This window comes from Phascolarctos cinereus, unplaced genomic scaffold (genome assembly GCF_003287225.1).
Source record: "Phascolarctos cinereus isolate Bilbo 61053 unplaced genomic scaffold, phaCin_HiC Scaffold_726;HRSCAF=1367, whole genome shotgun sequence".
NCBI lineage: Eukaryota > Metazoa > Chordata > Mammalia > Diprotodontia > Phascolarctidae > Phascolarctos > Phascolarctos cinereus.
In genome coordinates, this window is record NW_027556098.1 from 82,042,173 (window position 1) to 82,061,426 (window position 19,254).

At 39.2% G+C, this 19,254-nt stretch overlaps 1 protein-coding gene across 1 annotated transcript in view; it reads right to left on the reverse strand.

Annotated features, from left to right (window-relative positions):
• Nucleotides 1–19,254, reverse strand: part of PHEX (phosphate regulating endopeptidase X-linked) — a 244,431-nt gene that overhangs the window by 111,812 nt on the left and 113,365 nt on the right. Inside the window, exon 11 of the mRNA XM_078146134.1 lies at nucleotides 13,848–13,949. Within this exon, the coding sequence (XP_078002260.1) occupies nucleotides 13,848–13,949 (102 nt within the window). The remainder of the gene's footprint in view (nucleotides 1–13,847; nucleotides 13,950–19,254) is intronic.

The following is a 19,254-nucleotide window of genomic DNA, read 5'->3' on the forward strand; positions in this document are numbered from 1 at the left end:
ACTGATAAGGGAAGTGACTTGTCTGTGTTACAACTTTCAGTATGTCACATCTGAGGATGCTCAATCTATAGCTGAAAAGGACCTTGGAAGACATCTAGAGGACATCCCTCATAATACACATGAGGAGCTTGAGTGACTGCCCAAGATCACCCCTGTAGTAAGTGGCAGCTCTGGATTTCAAATCAGTTCCTGACTAGATTCAGCTCTTTTTCTGCTATAGGACTTGAACCTAGGTCTTCCTCGCTTCATGGCTGCCTCCTACCCATTACACAATCCTGCCTCTGGAAATTCAAACTATCATTCTAAAAAAAAACATTCTTTTACAATCAACGCTTCTTTTGAGTGAATTTATTTTTCCTTCAAAGGTCAGCTCAAGGAACAACTCTGACATGGGGCATTTCCTGATGATGACGATGATAATGATGCTAATAAAAGCTAACGTTTATATCATGCCTACTATGTGCCAGGCTTTGTGCCAAGCACTTTACAAATATTATCTCATTTGAACCTCACAACAACCCTGGGAGGTGGGTGCTATTATTATCTCCGTTTTACGGTTAAGGAAACTCAACTACCACAGACAGACAGGCAGACAAAGGTTAAGTAATTTGTCCAGAATCACACAACTGGTAAATACGTGAGATCAGATTTGAACTTAGGTCTTCCTGTCTCCAGGCCCAGTGCTCTATCTATTCTACCACCTCATCCCTCTAGCTTCATGTCTTATATGCATATATTGCTCTCGTTAAGTCATTTCACTCATGTCCAACTCTTTGTGACCCCATTTGGGGTTTTCTTGGCAAAGATACTGAAATGGTTTGCCTTTTCCTTCTCCAATTTATTTTACAGATGAAGAAACTGAGGCAAACAGGGTTAGGTGACATGCCCAGGGTCCCACGGCTAGTAAGTATCTGAGGCCAGATTTGAACTCAGGAAGATGAGTCTTCCTGACTCCAAGCCCAGCACTCTATCTACTGTACCATCTCACTGCCCTTGTTATATGTGTATATACATATACATATATACATATTTGTGTATGTGTATATATGCCATACATACACATGAGTATATGTATGTGTGTAAATATATTGTATATATTCAGTCATTTCAATCATGTCCAACTCTTCATAATTCCATTCTGAGTTTTCTTGGCAAAGGTACTGAAGTGGTTTACCATTTACTTCTCCAGCTTCTTTTACAGATCAGGAAACTAAGCAAACAGCGTTAAATGACAAAGCTAGTAAGTATCTGGGGTAGAATTTGAACTCGGGTTTTTCTGACTTCAGACTCTGCCCTCTATCCACTGTGCCACATAGTTGCCCATATTGTATGTGTGTATACATATATATATATAGTATATATGTGTGTATACATATGTACACAGTATATGTGTCGATACATATATACATATATATATGTGTGTGTGTGTGTGTGTGTGTGTGTGTGTATATATGTAAAATACAAAAATATAGGTAAATAAAATCTTACATGTAAGAGCCAGTAAGAAATAGTGGACAGAAAGCTGGTCTCAGAGCAAGGATGCCCAGCCTCTGAAACATACAGTCCCTGTGACCATGGGCAAATCACTTAACTTCCAGGACTCAAGATGTTAAATTGTCGAGAAAGTGCAGATCTATACCAACAGAAGGAGTCCCCTAGATCAGTGGAATGTCAGGTGCAGTCCTCATATACCTAGATAGTTGCTTGGGCATCACAAACTTAGGCAGTGTGGAGCAGTGACTGGAGAGCTGATCTCAGAGACAAGAAAACCTTGGTTCATGTCCGGGCTCTGACATAGACACTGGCTGTTTAACCCTCTCAGTGTTATAGGCCACCTGCTAAAAATGTAATGGTAGATAGTAATGAAATCACAGCTCTAATCTCTTTCCCTGGCTTAGTAGACTGGGCCTGGGATCAAGAAGTCCTCAGTCTGTGTGACCCTGGGTAAGTCACTTAACTCCAATTGCCTAAAAAGAAAGTCCTCAGTTTGAGTCCTGTGACCACTGTTCCCAGTCCTGCTTGTAATCAGTGGTGAGGGAGGCTCTACCAGGGAAGACGTCACCCAGTCTGCAGCTTTGTCATCTACCCCTAGCTGATAAATATCACATACAGGCAACTGGGGAGGAACTGAGATGCAATGGCCCATCCCCTTTTTCTGACCTCGACCTGTCCAAATTGTCTATATCTCATCACAAAACTTATCAATAAAAGCCAGCTCTGTCTTGAATTCCTTACTGATCTCCAGTGATCGGCCCATCAATGTGTTGCTATCTTGACATATTTAATAAACACTTCTCTTTGACCTGAGTTTTGTCTCATTAATTAGAGTGAAAGACCAAACAAAGAATTTTCCTTTTAACCCTAGCTTGTGACCCTGGTGAATCATTTAATTTCTCTCAACTTCAATCTCTGCATCTGTAAAATGGGGATAATGATAGCCCCTACCTCACAGGATTATTGTGAGGATCAAATAAGATAACAAATGTAAAGCACTTTGCAAACTTTAAAGAGCTATATAAATACTAGTTATTATTGTTTCATTGTCTTATGTGTATTTAAATATATGTTTTCTCTCTTGAGAGACTGCAAACTTCTGGATGGGAGGGACTGTTTCATTTTTGTCTTTGTATTTCCAGATCTTAGCATGGTACCTGGCACATAAGAGACATGTTTTTTGCTTTATAATTCAAAACTCTAATTGGTCTGTGGTCTCATTCTTCTGGGTAGTCCTTTCAATGTTATAGATCACAACCCATTCATAACTACCCATCTTGGCCGTATTTTCCTACAAATCCCCTCTGGAGCTCAACTCAACATTGTAGAGTCCTTTCTTGTAGATGGGCACCAGGAAATAGACTTGCACAATTTGGTACTGGCTCATGAACAAGAAAATCAAGCATTAAAACTTTACTACCTAGAAATAAAAGCAGGGGACATTTTCCATCATTTATTAAAGGTCACTCTCTTGTTCTCCACTTTGAAAGGTAATTCTAAAGCCATGTGGCTGTCTCTGAATTGCTTCTGAAAGACATGATAATCCCTTATGTTTGTCTAGTGCTTTGGAGTTTGAAAAGTGCTTTCACATGTAATGACATTTGATCCTCACCACAATCCTGCAGAGTATACAGAACAGGCATCATTATCACCTCTTTACAGTTAAGAAAACAGATCTTCCAAAAAGTTCAATGATATGTTCAAGGTCACACAACTTCCAAAAGGTTCAATGATATGTTCAAGGTCACACAACACTTTAAGCAACAGAGCCAGGTTTAGAATCTTGACTTGATTGTAAAGGCAGCATTCTTTCCACTACACCATGCTCATCTGAACACAATCTTTCCCTCCTCAGTCTCACCAAAAAAAAAAAATTACACCAAAATATCAGACTTTGATTGATTAACCAGGTTATTAACTCTCCAGGGTGTACTCTTGATTCTCCTGGACTTTCTCTACGATGCCCCAGAAACCTCTTCACACTATAAGTTCACATCATCCTGGATTTCTCACTCTGAAAGAACCTCTGTTTTAAGAAGGATGACCAGACCAGCCATGGTCTCATTCCTCTCCAGGCTGAACTCCTGACTCTCCCAGACTTTCTCTACAATGCCTCCCCCGCTACACCCCCATCTGGTACCTTCATCTCTTATTGTTCTTCCCCTTCTCACCCTGCTCGCCTCTCCCTCTTTCCAGTTTCCTTTCATGTTTAGTCTTTTTCAATAGGATGTGAACTCTGAGGATAGTGCCTGTCTTTCTTTCTGTCTGTATTTGTATTCCCAGTGCTTAGCATGATGCCTGGCATGTAGTAAGTACTTAATAAACTCTTGTTGATTTGTTGACATTATAACAATAATAATAAATAGCTAATATGTATTTAGTGCTTTCAGGTTCCCAAAGTATTTTTGTATATATTATCTCATTTGATTCTTACAATAGCCCTATGATACACAGAAACTGTTAGTAAGACAGAAGAGAGATAGTAAATGCTTATATCAATAATAATGATAATAATGATGATGATACCATTTTTATAGCACTTTTTTATAGCACCTACTATGTTCCAGGCACTATGCTAAGTGCTTTACAATTATTATCTCAGTTGATCCTTGCAACAACCCTGCAAAGTAGGTGCTCTCATTATCCCTATTCTACAGATGAGGAAACTGAGGTAAATAAAGGTTAGATGACTTACTAGGGGTCATACAGATAGTAAGTGTCACAAAGACACTGACTGCAGGCCCACACTCTATCTACTGTACCACCTAGCTGTCCCATTGTCTCCTAGAAGTATATACACACATTTAAAAAATTATAAACCTTGTGTTGGTATGTGTGACTATTTGTAGCAAGAAGCAAATATTATGAAGATCTCAAGTTGGAATTAACCCATTAATCTATATTTATGAACACTTCCATTAGTGTAGAGTCCCCATATTGTGAGAATGATAGTAGCATTTGTTTACAAGCCCAAGAATCAGAAAATGTTAGAGCTAAAAGGGACCTTAGAAAGTTATGCTTAATAGAAGCTTGAAAACACACCAAATGTAAACAATATTCCATCTTCCAACCCCCAAAGGTGTTATCCATTTGTCTTTTCTTATATCTCCAAACATTGCCATCCTTTCTTAATTTTATCCTCACATTTTTTTTTCTATCATGCAGATGGGTATATGCAAGAAACATGATAAAAGATGATCTTGATTCAAGTCCTGACTCTCACATTTTGGTACTTGGGTGACTTCAGGCTAGTCACTTAAGCTCCCTGGGCCTCAGTTTCCTTTTCTGCAAAAAAAAGTTAAATCCAATCACTTTTGAGGTCCCATTTAGATCTACAGTCCCATTCAATTTTACTTAGTATCTTCATTCTTTTCATTTTTTGACACTATATAACTAAAAATAGTGGAAAGTAGACTAAGAATAGGGGTGGGGTAAGGAATCCATTTAAAATTTCAGTAATTGCCCGGTAACACTTTGCTCTGAGTTCAACAGTTTTGTCCTTGGAGGCAGACAGTGTTTTTCATTACAAGTTCTTTAGAATTTCTCAAAATTTATTTTAGGATTCTGTCTATTAGCATTGATTATTAAAGAAATGCAAATTAAAACAACTGTGAAGTACCACTTCACACCCATCAGGAATGATAAATGCTGGAGGGGATGTGGAAAAATATTGGTGGACTATTGGTGGAGTTGCACTATTGGTGGAGTTGCAAACTAGTCCAATCATTCTGGAGAACAATTTGGAACTATGCCCAAAGGGCATAAAACTGTATATATGCTTTGATGCAGCAATACCACTACTAGGTCTGTACCCCAAAGAGATCAAAGAAAAGAAAAAGGACTTACATCTACAAAAACATTTATAGCAGCTCTTTGGTGATGGCAAAGCTTGGAAACCGAGGAGATGCCCATCAATTGGAAATGGCTGAACAAGCTGTGGTATATGATCATGATGTAATATTACTGTGCTACAAAAAAATGTATGAACTGATGCAAAGTGAGGTGAACAGAACTAAAACATTGGACAAAGTAACAGCAATATTATAATGAAAATCAATTGTTAAAGACTTAGATACTCTGATGAATACAATGATCCAAGACAATTCTAAAGAACTTGTAATAAAAAACACTATTTGCCTCCATGGACAAAACTGATGAATTCAGAGCAAAGTGAAACATTTTCTTACACTTTACTTTTCCTCTCACAGCAAAATTAATGGGAAATATGTTTTGCATGACTTCATATGTATAATGAATGTTGTATTTCTTGCCTTCTCAATGAGTGGGGGAGGAAGGGAAGAAAGAGAGAAGTTAGAACTGAAAATAAATATTTTTAATTTTTTTTAAAAAAGGGTTATATCTACCGGCTTTTATTTGTTTATGCTAAATAACTTAAGAGTCAAAGAATTTTTACTTGAAAACTAAACTTTGTGAATATCTAAAATGAAGTGCTGTAACCTCACACAGAATGCCTTAAAGGTTAATGATTTCCCTTTTACAAGAAACAGTCAAGTGAGACTGTCACCACTTGTCAGAGATGTTGCTTTAAATAATGCTTTAAATAATGGGAGGGAGAGAGAGAAAGAGAGAGAGAGAGAGAGAATTTTTTAATCCCTTAATATGTGCCTGGCACTGTGCTAAGTGCTAAGGACACGATACAGACATACAAGAGAGTTATTCCCTTCAAGGAGCTTATGTTCTAGTGGGGGAAGAAAACGCCATGAAGAGAGCTGGAAAGGGATGGAAAGGCAAGACTACTGATGAGAAGAAGAGAAATCCACGGAGTAAGTTAAGTAGATAGTGAAGGGAGTATGGCTAGGGACATCAATCCTGATACTGGGACTCAGGGGTACTAAGAATCTCAGAGGAATTGTCTACAGTATGTCACAAATGAATATAATGGCAAAGTGTTACCCTAACGACAATCCCAAATTTAGTCCCTTTTCAATGTTCTATGTTAGTACTTTATATGTGTTCTATATAGGTTTACTGGCTCTTATAAATCCTTTGTATCCCCTGAATATTCTGTGTGAAGTAGTCCATCTCATGTCCAATTTCCTGGTGCTTCCTTGAGTGCTTCTACAAAAAATGGTAGCTCCATTTACCTACTTTGGGAAAACCTTGAAGCAAGCTACACCCAAGCCTTATTTTGGAGATTTCCTAGCTTGAGACCAAGAGGAACAATGAGTCAAAAAGAAAAACTGAATTTCAAGGTGTCCGTCCCCAGGATTAGACCCAAGTTGGATGAGCCCACTGAAGCTAGTTACTAAAATAAGAAAAGGGCCTATGATGCAGTTTCACATAAATCACCTCTAAGGACCCCAAGGACATTACTTTAGTGAGGATCTAGTCCACCAAAGCTCAATTCAATTAAGCCTGCACTGGAAGACCAAACTAGAGTGCCAGGCATGTATAATATATGTATAATGGATCTGATCGAAATTTTACAATTTGATTTGATCTAAGACTACATGTTACAGACAAGTGGCCTATCTACTTGGTGGAAAGAGTTGCCACAATTAGTGTTCCCCACATCAATGGAATTCCAGGTCCCAGATTCCTTCTCCACACAAAAGAAATCATTCTTTTCTTCTATCCTTAAAATTTCTCATAGTGGTCCATGTAAAGAAGGCCATTCATTTTCAGAACCAGAGGTCTCCAAATCAAGCATGGTGGTTCCTTTCACAGACGTAAAACATAAAAGTCCACCATTACACAAGACCACCACACCTTACAAGGAGAGGAAAGGACGAGAAGGGAAGGCCAGAAGAGGGAAATAAGAAAAATAAAAGCAAATTGGCATCCCTAGGCTCCAGTTTCCTTTTCAGTAAAATAAGGAGGTAAGATTGGATGATCTCCATGGTCCTTTTTAGCTCTAAAATACTATAACTAAGAATTTTAAGAGAAGCTTATTTTTGGTATTTGGAGAAATAGAATCTTAGGGCCCAAAGGGGATCATTCTTCTCTTTTATTCATCATCCTATTCAATATGAAAAACACCATAACCCATCCCAAAGCAGAGCCAAAATTAATCTTCATTTCTCACTCCTGACTCAGTCTTCCTTATAGCTTAACATTCCTGTTTCTTGCTAAGGATGGCAGTTGCAAACCAAGAAGGAGGAGCTAAAAATCACGCAGAGAATGTAAGGCTAATAGGGTAGGGAGGGAGGTGGGGAAGTATGTATCCAAGTGGTCCTGTCATCCAACTTGTACATGTAGTAAATATCTCAGGGAATAGCGGCATCTATGTTTCTTCTATGTGGATGCATATAGGCAAACATGTTTCTGTCTGTGACAAAAAAAAGGCAAGCAGCAATTTTGTAGGTGTATTTATTTTGCATGGTTAAAGAAAGAGTTAACAATTTACAGATTGAAGGTTAATCAGGTGCTGAAGGTCAGATGAGTAATAAGAGTCAGAAGAAAAAATATAGATAGAAGTGTAGAGGAGAACAGGAGGGACCTCAGAGATCATCTAAATTCCCTCATTTCAAAGATGAGAGAACCAAGATCTAAAAAGGTAAAATTCCACAGAGATTTAGGAGCAGAGTCAGGACAAGGGCCCTATATCTTTGGGCTCCCAGTCTTGTATTCTTTCCACTGGGAAGCATTAAATGGGTTGACAAAGCAAATAGCACACAGAGACTAATAGGATACAGGCAGAAGAAACAGAGATAACCAAAGAAGAGGGGTGGGAAACTAATGGAGGTCTCTTTCCTTTTATTAAGTGCCCTGTTTATGACTTCATTTTTATTCTTATTGGAATGTCCTCCTTCTCTGCAATTTGGAATCCCCAGTTCTCTCCAAAGAGTACATTTATTCTTTTCTTCATTACAGCACCACCCCTCATACTCCAACCTCCAATGTGAGTGTTCTCCTCAAAAGCCCAGAATCTGTAAATTTTTGTGCTTACTTATCTGTGAACATATTGTTTCTACCTCATTTGTTTTTTTCTTCTGTTTCAGGGTAGAGATGGCTATCACATTTGTCTTTGTATCCATAGCACCTAGTACAGGGCAGCCTTGACAATATGCAAACAACTCTCTCCATATAAGATTTAGACCATGCAAATGGGAGGTGATCTCAGAGAGAAAGCACTGGGAATGGAGGAGGTGGGTGCGACAGGACTGGGAAAGACCTCTTAAAAACAGTAAGATTTAGATGTACTTCAAAGGAAAGCAGAGAAGCCAGGAAGAAGTGAGGAGAGCAACCCAAGGATGGGGGTAAGCCAATGAAGAGGCACAGAGTTAGGGGATGGATTGCTGTGTGAGAGGAAGAGCAAAAAAAGCTTGTGTCACTATAATAGTGTGTGTGCAGAGAGTTAAAGTGGACGGAGATTGGAAAAGTAGGAAGAAGCCAGGCTATGAAGAGCTTTCAAAGCCAAATGAGATTTTTATATTTGACCCTAGAGGTAATAGGGAGCCAATAGTTTTGTTTTGTTTTGTTTTGTTTTTTACAGAGTGAGGTAATAAAATCAAATCTACGCTTTAGGAAGATCACTTTGTCAGAACTTTCATTAAATGACCCAACATCAAATTCATGTTCATAAAGCACTTGAAAGTCTGCAAAGCACCTCTCTCCAAACAACCCTGTAATAGACTCGGTGATGCAAGTATTATTCTACGAAATTTAGACGGGGAAGCAAAGTCCGAGAGGTGAAGTCACTTGACATAGGCCACACAGCTCTTAAGGGACAGAACCAGGAATCAAATCAACTCCCCCTGATGCCAGTACCACATTGTCTGCTCTGCTTCTGAAGCTACAGTGGATCTGCAGCCCCATCCAAATATAATATCGGAATGGGAATCATTACAAAATGACCTGTGTTCTGGCTACTCTGATCAAGAAAAAGGATTCCCTAAGATTATTTTTTAAATTGTTTTCTGAGGTGTAATGCAAAGAGGGCTGACTTTGGAGTTAAGAAGAGCTGGGTTCAAATGCATCCTTCCACAAATACAGGTTGGGTACCCCTGGGCAAGTTACTTAACCTCTCAGGGCTGCCAGGACAGTCTTTAAGACCAGAAATTATGGAGAAGTGGCAAATCTCCATGGATGGAGGTAATTACCATATTATGAGCCTATCATGAAATCATAGTGCTGGACAAAAAAAAGATCAGTATCTATTTTTGCTTAAAAAAAAAAGATTAACAAATCCCTATGCCATAATATTTGTTTATAATTATTCTCTAATTATTTACAAAATACATGGTCATAAAAAAGGAGGTTTTACTTACTTCATAAGACTATACAATTAGTTAAAAAAAAAATACCTTGCCATAAGATCTAGTCCTGGAAGGAATTTTGGAAATTATTCAATCTGACCTCCTCATTTGACAGCTGGGGACAACATCGAAGACTAGAAAGATAGCATGGCTTACCCAAGGTTATACAAGCAGAAAAGATTCAAATCCAGATCTTTTGATTACAAATTCAAGGCTCTTTCAACTACACCAGACTGCAGACTGTTAAATAATACAAAAACTACTTATGAGCTCTTTCTGGAGGTGAGGAAGAAGGCAAGGATAACCAGTTTACTCCCAGGAAGTAAGGCCACCATTGCTGATCACTCGCAATGATCACCTCCAGTAAATAACAGGACAAAACAATATCAATAAATTTCCTTCTTCAAAGTAGCACTGTTGCAAATGCCATGATAATAAACTCTTGTCCATTTTCATTCCCTGTCTTTGTTTCTTTCCACTTTCAGGAGGTCCATTAACTATGGAATGCTGTGGTCAAAGACCATTCATGCCAGACAGCTCATTGTCAACATATGATCTTTAAATTGGTAGGAAAAGTAGAGCTTCCTCCCTCTAATTCATTTCATTTTCCAGCTTTTCTTTTGCCTAGCGACTCAGCACTGGTCCAGTGTGCACACTGTTACTGATGAGACATCTTCTGCATAGAGGTTATGGTAAATAACATAAGCCCAAAAAATAAAGCCAAGGCTTACCATGGGATGCAGGCAATTTATGTACTTCCACTTAAAATGTAGGTGAAAGCAAAGGATCTCTTCTTAATGCAGGAGTTATTAAACAGTATCAGAAAGCAGAATCTAGTAAATAATCAGAGATTTCCATCTAAGACTCAAGGAATTAGTAGGTAGAGCACCCCCATTCTTATTGGCTATTAAAAGACAATCAAGTCAGATACAGCCGAGAAAGAATGACAAAGAAAAAATAATTTTCAAAAAACAGACCAGAATCAGAATACTGCATTAAAAGCCTTCAGCTCTTTAACTATGTATGGTCTTTTCAAGTACCAAGAGCTCCATCCAGAGAACGTATTAAGAACTGCATTTTATTTATTCTAGAGAAAAAGAAAACACAAATCTTTTGTAGTCCAAAATAGGGCTCACCTTCATCCGCCCCAGAGAGCCCTTCCCTTTTATCGGATGATGAAGAAGAAGCATCTGAATTTTTGTTTTCATTTTTTTAAGTACTCTGATATTCCAAATACAATCAGCACCTTAAGATGCTGCCTGGGGCTCCCCAGGGATCTAAATGTAATAACTAAGGTGCTTTTTCTTCTTGTACCTGTTCTGTTCATCTCTAAGAACTGTCAGGTCATCAGAAGAAGAGCACTTTATTAAAATAATAACGATGATGTAGCAGTTTCCATAGATGCACAAAGAAATTCAGAGAAATCCTGGTGACAAACAGGAACACTTTAATAAGAGTAGAACTAAGATTAGTTCTGTGTAAAGTGGGATTCCCAGTCACCTTGACTAGAATGTCAAACAGTGATGCAGTAGATCATTTGCAATCTTTCACCACTCTCCCTGAGATGAACTCTGTATGGACTTGTCAAAGAGGTTGTTGTTCCCAGGACACTAGGCTTGTATCACACACACACACACACACACAGAGAGAGAGAGAGAGAGAGAGAGAGAGAGAGAGAGAGAGAGAGAGAGAGAGAGAGAGAGAGTCAGTCAGTCAGGAGAGGTTCCCTTCTCCCAGAAGGAATCAGGCTGCTAAAAACTGAGCTGAGGTAGTAATACTGATTTTCTTTGGCCATACTGCAACAGCACAAAGATTCTCTAGAAGAGACTCCAACTCCTTAAATGAATGAAAAAAAAATCATCTCAAAACAATATCATGATGCTGAGAAGTCCCCCTGCCCCTTCACCAGCTTCCCACCTCAGAATGTAATTTAGCTCCCTCTGTGAGCAACCTCTGCCCATTCCCTACAAGATGATGGACAGCCTTGATTGACAGGCCTTGGGAAGGGGCGAATAAGACTTAACCTTTACTCTGTTTTCCCCACTTTTGTTCTTCTTCACTGTCAAATGCCAAGCAAGCTTTTCATGTATGTTGACAGAAATATGCACTGAGGAGATTACAGCCCTGAAGTGGGAGGGTCCTTGCTGACACACCATCCACTCCAAGGGCAATGGGTTGGGAATATGCAGTCAAGAGCTTTGCTAGATCCACTGAAGGACAGAATTTCCTTCAGTACAGAAAATAAGGTGAGATTATAAAGTAATGAGCTGGGAAAAGGGGGAGAGCTCTATTCAGAAATGAAAGTGATAGGAATACAAAAGATGTCCATTTAAAAATTTTAAAAAAAATAAAATAAAATGATGGGATTGATTTCCACAGGTAGTTCATGGTAATGTCTCATTACTTGGCAGTTACTATGTGTTAGAGTACATGTCAATCAGAAGACCTCACATTTAGTGCTGGAAAAAAACCTCAGAGGTCATCTAGTACAAGGCAACTAGATGATATGGTAGAAAGAATGCTGGCCCTGGAGTGAGGAAGACCTGAATTCAAATCCAGTCTCAAACACTTACTAGCTGTATGACCCTGGGCAAGTCACTTAACATCTGTCTGTCTCAGTTTCCCCAACTATAAAATAGAGATGATAATAGCACCTACACTGCAAGGTTATCATGAGGGTCAAATGTGATGTTTGTGAAGTGCTTAGGCCAAGTGCCTGGACCATAATGAGCACTATATAAATTATTATTTCCTTCCCTTCTCCCAACATCTCACCCAGGTAGAACTGATGCCACTGCTGATTGACACAAAAGCTTTTATCTGCTCCATTTCCAACCTGGGCCAGTTCATCCCTCCTTAGGCCCATAGTGGGTGCTTAGTAAATGCCTGTTGCCTTTCTTCTTTCCCTTCCCTCATCTATTTACAGATAAGAAAACTGGATCTCAGAAAGATTAAATGACTTGCTCCCAATCACACAGTTAGTGAACAGCAAAGCTGCAATTTAAAGCCAGGTTTGGGGATGGCAAATTGTTCTCTTTCCGCTGCACTAGGCTTTGATCATTTGAGGGCCATCCTTAGCAGAGTAACCGAAGTTTAAAGTGATCACAGGATCATTAAGCTTGTGAGAATCTTGGAGTTCACCTGATCCAACCTCCCCATTTTATAGATGAAGAAACTGAGGCTCAGAGAAGTTAAATGTCTTGCCCAAGGTCACACAGGTAGTAAATAGTAGAACTCCTCTTGATGGTCATGCTATTTGGGTCATCTCTGAAAAATAATGTAAGAGGATGTGTTTCATTTGCTTACAAAGGCAGCATCAGCCATAGGACCTAGGGATAACACTGTGTATGCAGCAGGAGGACACAGAGCCAATACAGGGTTTTCCCTTTTCTTTTGTTGTTCAGGTCTTTCCTGCCAGCTGTTCCCCTTAGCTCCCTGCTGTTCTGCATTCTGCCATATACTGTAAGAGGCTTATGCAAAATCACTGGCTAGCAGGCAGTATAGCTAAATAGAACCATTTGTTAAAAAACAAACAAACAAACTGAAGGCCAAAGTATGAAATTATTTCAAAAACACTCAACTACATGAAGAACCAATGGTTTGGGAACTCCCAGTGTGGAACTCTTTGTACCTATATGTATATATCTGTATTTTGATGTAATTGATTTCCTTTGCAATCTTATGTATTTTATTTTACGCATTTAAAGTCATTTTTCTGAGAATGGGTCCCTAGGCTTCACCAGACTGACAACGGGGTCTGTGACACAAGAAAGGTGAAGAATCCCTGCTCTAGAGAGATTATGAATGTAGAGAGGTTAAATCACTTGCCCTGGGTCACACAGCTAGAAAATGCAAGAGTTGGGATCTGAACCTAGGTCTTCCCGACATCATGCCCAGCATGCTATCCACAATACCAGAACTACTATAATTTTGAAAATCCCATTAGAAAAATGAAAGGGCAGGCCTTGTTTCCTCTTATTTCCAGAGAGTAAAATCTATTTGTACATCCCAAAATATAGTTTTACTCTGGTAGGTTTTAGAAACTTCAACAATTGCACAAACATCAAAACCTTAAATCAGCATCAAGCATGAAACCACTTACAAAAAAAAAAATTTAACACCAGATTTCTTTACCTTTTCTCTGGCTCTCCTCTTTGTCCCTGCATCCATCCACTCATTTTCCTTGTCCAGCATGTCAATGAAGGCCCAGCGGACTCCCTCGATCAGTTCCTCCATCTAGAAGTAAAAGTCACCCTAATAAGAAAGTCCACCCATAAGGTAGAAAGCCCAGTGGGCAGAAGGTAAACAATGAGAACATGTAAAAAGCAGGAATCTTTGGAAGAGAGCTTCATGACCATGCCCCATTTCAGGGAGACACAGACTGATGAAAATAGAGACATGCCTTCTTTGTATCTAGACTTGGACTGTCCCAGAAAGACCCTGCAAAGAAAGACCCTTCCTCAACTTCAACATAACAAGAGAGGGGTTGCAGTGACTGCAGCATTTACCTCCCCAAATCATTTCAAGGACCAGCAATAAACAGATTACATGGAGAAATTACCATAGCTCCTACCTTGTAACCTAAATCTGCCTGTGGCTATCTAGCTCTGAGAACTCATTTCAATTTTCTATGAAGGTTGAAGGGGAAAAAAATAAAAAGCAACAAAGTGAACAGGGAGATGGGTATTTCAGAAAAATGACTGAAACTGAAAAGATCCAGAGTTAACAGAAAGCCATGTAGAAAAACAAGGAACCCTGAGGGAAAACTTCTCCCACATGAATCAGAGGTGTTCTGGGTACCCCAGTCAGTTCTTTTTAAGTTTGATCCCTAGGGTGAACCAGATATTTTCTCAGTATCTTTGTTCTTGGCTTCTCATTCACCTCACTACACTCTCTCTCTCTCTCTCTCTCTCTCTCTCTCTCTCTCTCTCTCTCTCCTCTCTCCTCTCTCTTCTCTCTCTGTCTCTCCTCTCTCCCGTTCTCCATCTGTCTCTCTCCTCTCTCTCTGTCTCTCCCCTTTCTTTCTCTGTCTGTCTCTATCTCTGTCTCTCTGTCTCTGTCTATCCGTCTCTGTCAGTCTCTGTCTCTGTCTGTCTCTCTGTCTCTCTCTCACTGTCTGTCTATATGTGTCTGTTTCTGTCTCTCTCCTTTCTCTTTTTCTTTTTCGATATCTCTCTCTCCTCTCTTTCTGTCTCTCTCCTCTGTCTGTCTCTATCTCTGTCTCTCTCTCTCTCTCTCTGTCTCTCTCTGTCTCTCTCCATATCTCTCTCTGTCTCTCTCTCTTTTTGTCTCCTAAAATGATTGAACCAAAATTTGCTGTTCCCAAGGAATTTCTGCTAAAAGACCTAAAACTAAACTTTTAGCCATTAATTGATACTCCTATTACATATCATATCCTTGCTCTCTCTCCAGTTCAAGGAAAGAAGCAAAATAGACTAGAGAAAAAGATGCTGTCTGTATACACAAACAGGGGATTTATGGGAGATACCCATCCCATGTTTGTGATAAGCAATACCCTGACTTCCATGTACACTAATGCCTTTATATTTCACACAAAAAAGACAAGGTAGATGCTTTTTAAAAGCTATGATTAAAATTACTTGTCTAATTTATTACTACATAACCAATTTTGGTCATTCATGTGAAGAAATAACACAAAAATTTGACTTTGTTCTGCTACAAAATTTAGATTTTTAACTTAAAAATCCTTGTGGTTAATTCATTTTCAGCTCCATAATAGTTATAAGGGAACCAGTTGTATATTGGTAAACCTGGTTATATGTGGCAGATGGGTGGGGTTTAGAGATTTCTCATAGGAAAAAAAACAATAATAAAAGAACCAAACATTCCCCTCTTAAGGGAAAAAGGCCTGTGATTTCAGTGGTATAACTTATGAAGAGGAAGTCTCTCTATCAATGCAAATCTATACTTGGAGGCACTCAGAAATGAAGTGACTTGCCCAGGGTCACACTGCCAGTATGTATGAGAGGAAGGACTTGAAGCCAGAGTTTTCCTGATTCCCAGGCCAGTTTCTATCCTCCACACCATGCTGTCTTTTGGGAATATTATAGACTCATAGAATTTTGGACCCAGAAGATACTTTAAACATGATTTCACTCCTCACACACACACAGAGGAGGAAACTGAGGCCCAGAGAAATTGTCTTGCCAAAAGTCACCAAAGGAACTAAATGTAAGAGCCAGGATTCAAACTCAAGATTTAAGGGTTGGGGGTGCAGCTAGGTGGCGCAGTGAATATAGCACCACCCTTGGAGTCAGGAGGATCTGAGTTCAAATCTGATCTTAGACCAACACTTGACACTTACTAGCTGTGTGACCCTGGGCAAGTCACTTAACCCCAATTGCCTCGACGACAAAAAAAAAAAAGATTTAAGGGTTGGGTGTTTTTTGTTTTTATTTTTCTGGAAATAAGAATGGGACCTCTCAGGTCTCAAGGGAAGAATATAACAAATGGGAAAGAAAAAAAGCTGATGCCTGAAACAGGAAAACAAAAAAAAAAAAAAACAAGAAAGGGATTAGAATGTTGCAACAGAAGACTAGGGCCTCTGATCGCAATTCAATCACTAAATAATAATCTATAAGGGCTTGTCTTACAGGATTGCCACACATCTTCCAGCCGTTATGTAATCACATTTGAAAGGGTGCTCAACCAGGAGAGATGGTAAATAGTCCTGTCCAAGGATCTACCATCATATGGAATTTCTGCACCTTATGACCTGTTCATATGGATCCTGTTCCCATTCTCCCTGCCCAGACTACACTCTCTACTTGTTCCCTCAGTTTTTTTAATGCCTAGACAGTATTCCTACCTGTATACCTGGATGCCATTGAAGACCCTAAAATTTAGAGGAAGAAAAGGAGGGAGGCAGGGAAGAAGTGTTTCTATAGCAGGTACTATGTACCAGGCACTCTGCTAAGTGCTTTCTGTAAGTACTATATCTCATCTGATCCTTACAACAACCCTGTGAGGTAGGTGCTATTCTTATCCCCATTTTATAGTTGAGGAAACTGAGATAAACAGAAGTTTGATGACTTGTCTGGGATCACATAACTAAGTAAGTGGCTGGATTCGAATTCAGGTTGTCCTGACTCCAGGTCTGGTGCTCAATCCACTGCAACACCGGCTGAAAGGACTTTAGAGTATCTATTCCAATTCCCTCATTTTTACTAATGAAAAAATTGTGGCCCAAATGAGGTGAGTTTTCTCCTGCCCAATCTGACTCTTAGGACTATATCTGCACATACTGAATCCCTCTGGTTTGGCCTAAACATCCTAGCCTCCAACCTCAGCTTTACTCTCTGGCTTTTTGGTACCTAGAGGCACCATCTTTCTATACTATACTATACACTTCTAGTCAAGCCGGGCATCCACCCCTGGCCCCTGCTAGACTTCTGCTACTCAAGACCCATTAGTGACTCTTGAGTTTCTGGGGAGAACATCTTTTTAATTAATCTGAGAATAGGATCTTCCTCAAATTTGGCTTAAGCTTGGTAATAACTTAACTAGTTTGGCAAGGAGTTAGCAAGATAAAATCTGGCTGCATCGATGGGAATTATCTACTCATTTTGAACTAAAAGTTTATCTTAAGGTAAGGCTTATCTTGCCTTTCTGAGGTGTGGTATTTTTATTTTTGCTGTTCTTAAAAAAAAAAGTAAATTTTTCTCAGAAAAAGGAAGCTATGCCTGAATTTGGGTCTCTGTGCAATAAGCTTTTTTGCTTACAATCATGTCTCTGATGCCTGACAGTAATTGGTGGGAGGGGAAATACCAAGAGAAGGAAAAGACTTTTCATTTTGCACAATTCCAACCTAGGCCATAATAGCCAAGGAGAGAAGGCAAGAGGAAAATCCCAAGTGGCACAGGAAGGGAAAGAAGAGAAGTCTCTGTGGCTATCTGGCTAGTATGGCTATTCCAGGGCAGTTGTCCATATGTAAGGCAGGTGTCACAGACAGATCCATAATTAGGGCATAGAAACTTGAGCTTTGTCCATGGTGCTGACAGCACTTTCAGTCCTTCAGCAGCATAAAAATAACAGTTAAGCATAAATAAGAATAACTTGTAAAGATAGATACTCCAGGTAGCATACTAGAATGACATCCTTCCTACCCTTTCATGCTGTCCCACCCAGCTACACACAGCCTGAGAGTGGGTCTGCTAGGACCTGGGTTTCTGTCGTCTCTGGCCATCAGGCCAATGTTTCGCCTCCATAACTAAAGTTATGCTTTATGTTGACTGCCCTAAAACAAAAATTCCCAATTGCATCTGTGATTATATAAGTTTGGAACTCCAGTGCAATTTCAGGTAAATACTAACCCCACCTCTCTTTGTCAACTCTAGCTAGAAAATACTCCCTGGAGTATGGAGTCCACACCCTGACCACTTTCGATGAAACATGTGCTTATCTTTGAACTAGCTTTCAGTTTGGGAAGGCTGCATCTTAACTGTGCCAAATAAGACTGTCCAATATACCAGGACAAGTGGCCAACTTTAGAGGACTTTAAAGATGGAGTGACTTCACCTTCTGTCTCTCTCTCCCCCTCATCTGCCATCAATTCAGATTTACTTTATCTGCTCTCAAGAATGATAGGGGGAAATGCTGGTGCTCTTTTCTCACCCCAGAAGTATCATGGCTGACAGCATTTAGCAGCTAAAATATGTGGGCAGTATCAATTAGGGAATAGCTGAACAAGCTGTGTATATGATTATGACAGAATATTATTGTGCTATAAGAAATGACAAGCAGGATGCTTTCTGAAAAACATGAGAAGACTTACATGAACTAATACAAAGTGAAGTGAGAAAAACCAGGAGGAATGTTGTACATAGTAACAGTAATATTGTAAGGATGATCAGCTGTTGAAAGACTTAGCTACTTTGATTAATACAATGACCCAAGACAATTCCAAAGGACCCATGGTGAAAAATGCTACCCACCTCCAGAGAAAGAACTGATGAACTCTGAGTATAGAATGAAGCATACTTTTTTAACTTTCTCTATTTTTCTTGGGTGTTTTGTGTCTATTTTCTTTCACAAAAGGACTAATATGGAAATACATTTTGCATGACCACATTTATAATTGATATCATATTGCTTTCCTTCTCAAGGGGTGAGGGAAAGGCATAAGGAAGGAAGATAATTTAGCACTCAAAAAAATTTTTAAATGAATATTTTAAATTTTTACATGTAATTGAGAAATATTTAACAAAATAAGTAAATATATATGTGTGTATATATACATATATATGTATATATATGTATGTATGTGTGTGTGTGTCTGTGTGTGTGTGTGTGTGTGTGTGTGTGTGTATATATATATATATATATATATATATTTAAAATGCATGGGCAGTTAGATAATGCAATGGATGGAGCATTGGGCCTGGAGTCAGGAAGACCTGAGTTCAAATCTGGTTTCAGATACTTACCAGCTGTGTGACTCTGGGCAAGTTATTTGATCTCTTTTTGCCTTAGTTTCCTCAACTATAAAATGGGGATAATAATAGCACCTATCTCCCAGAGT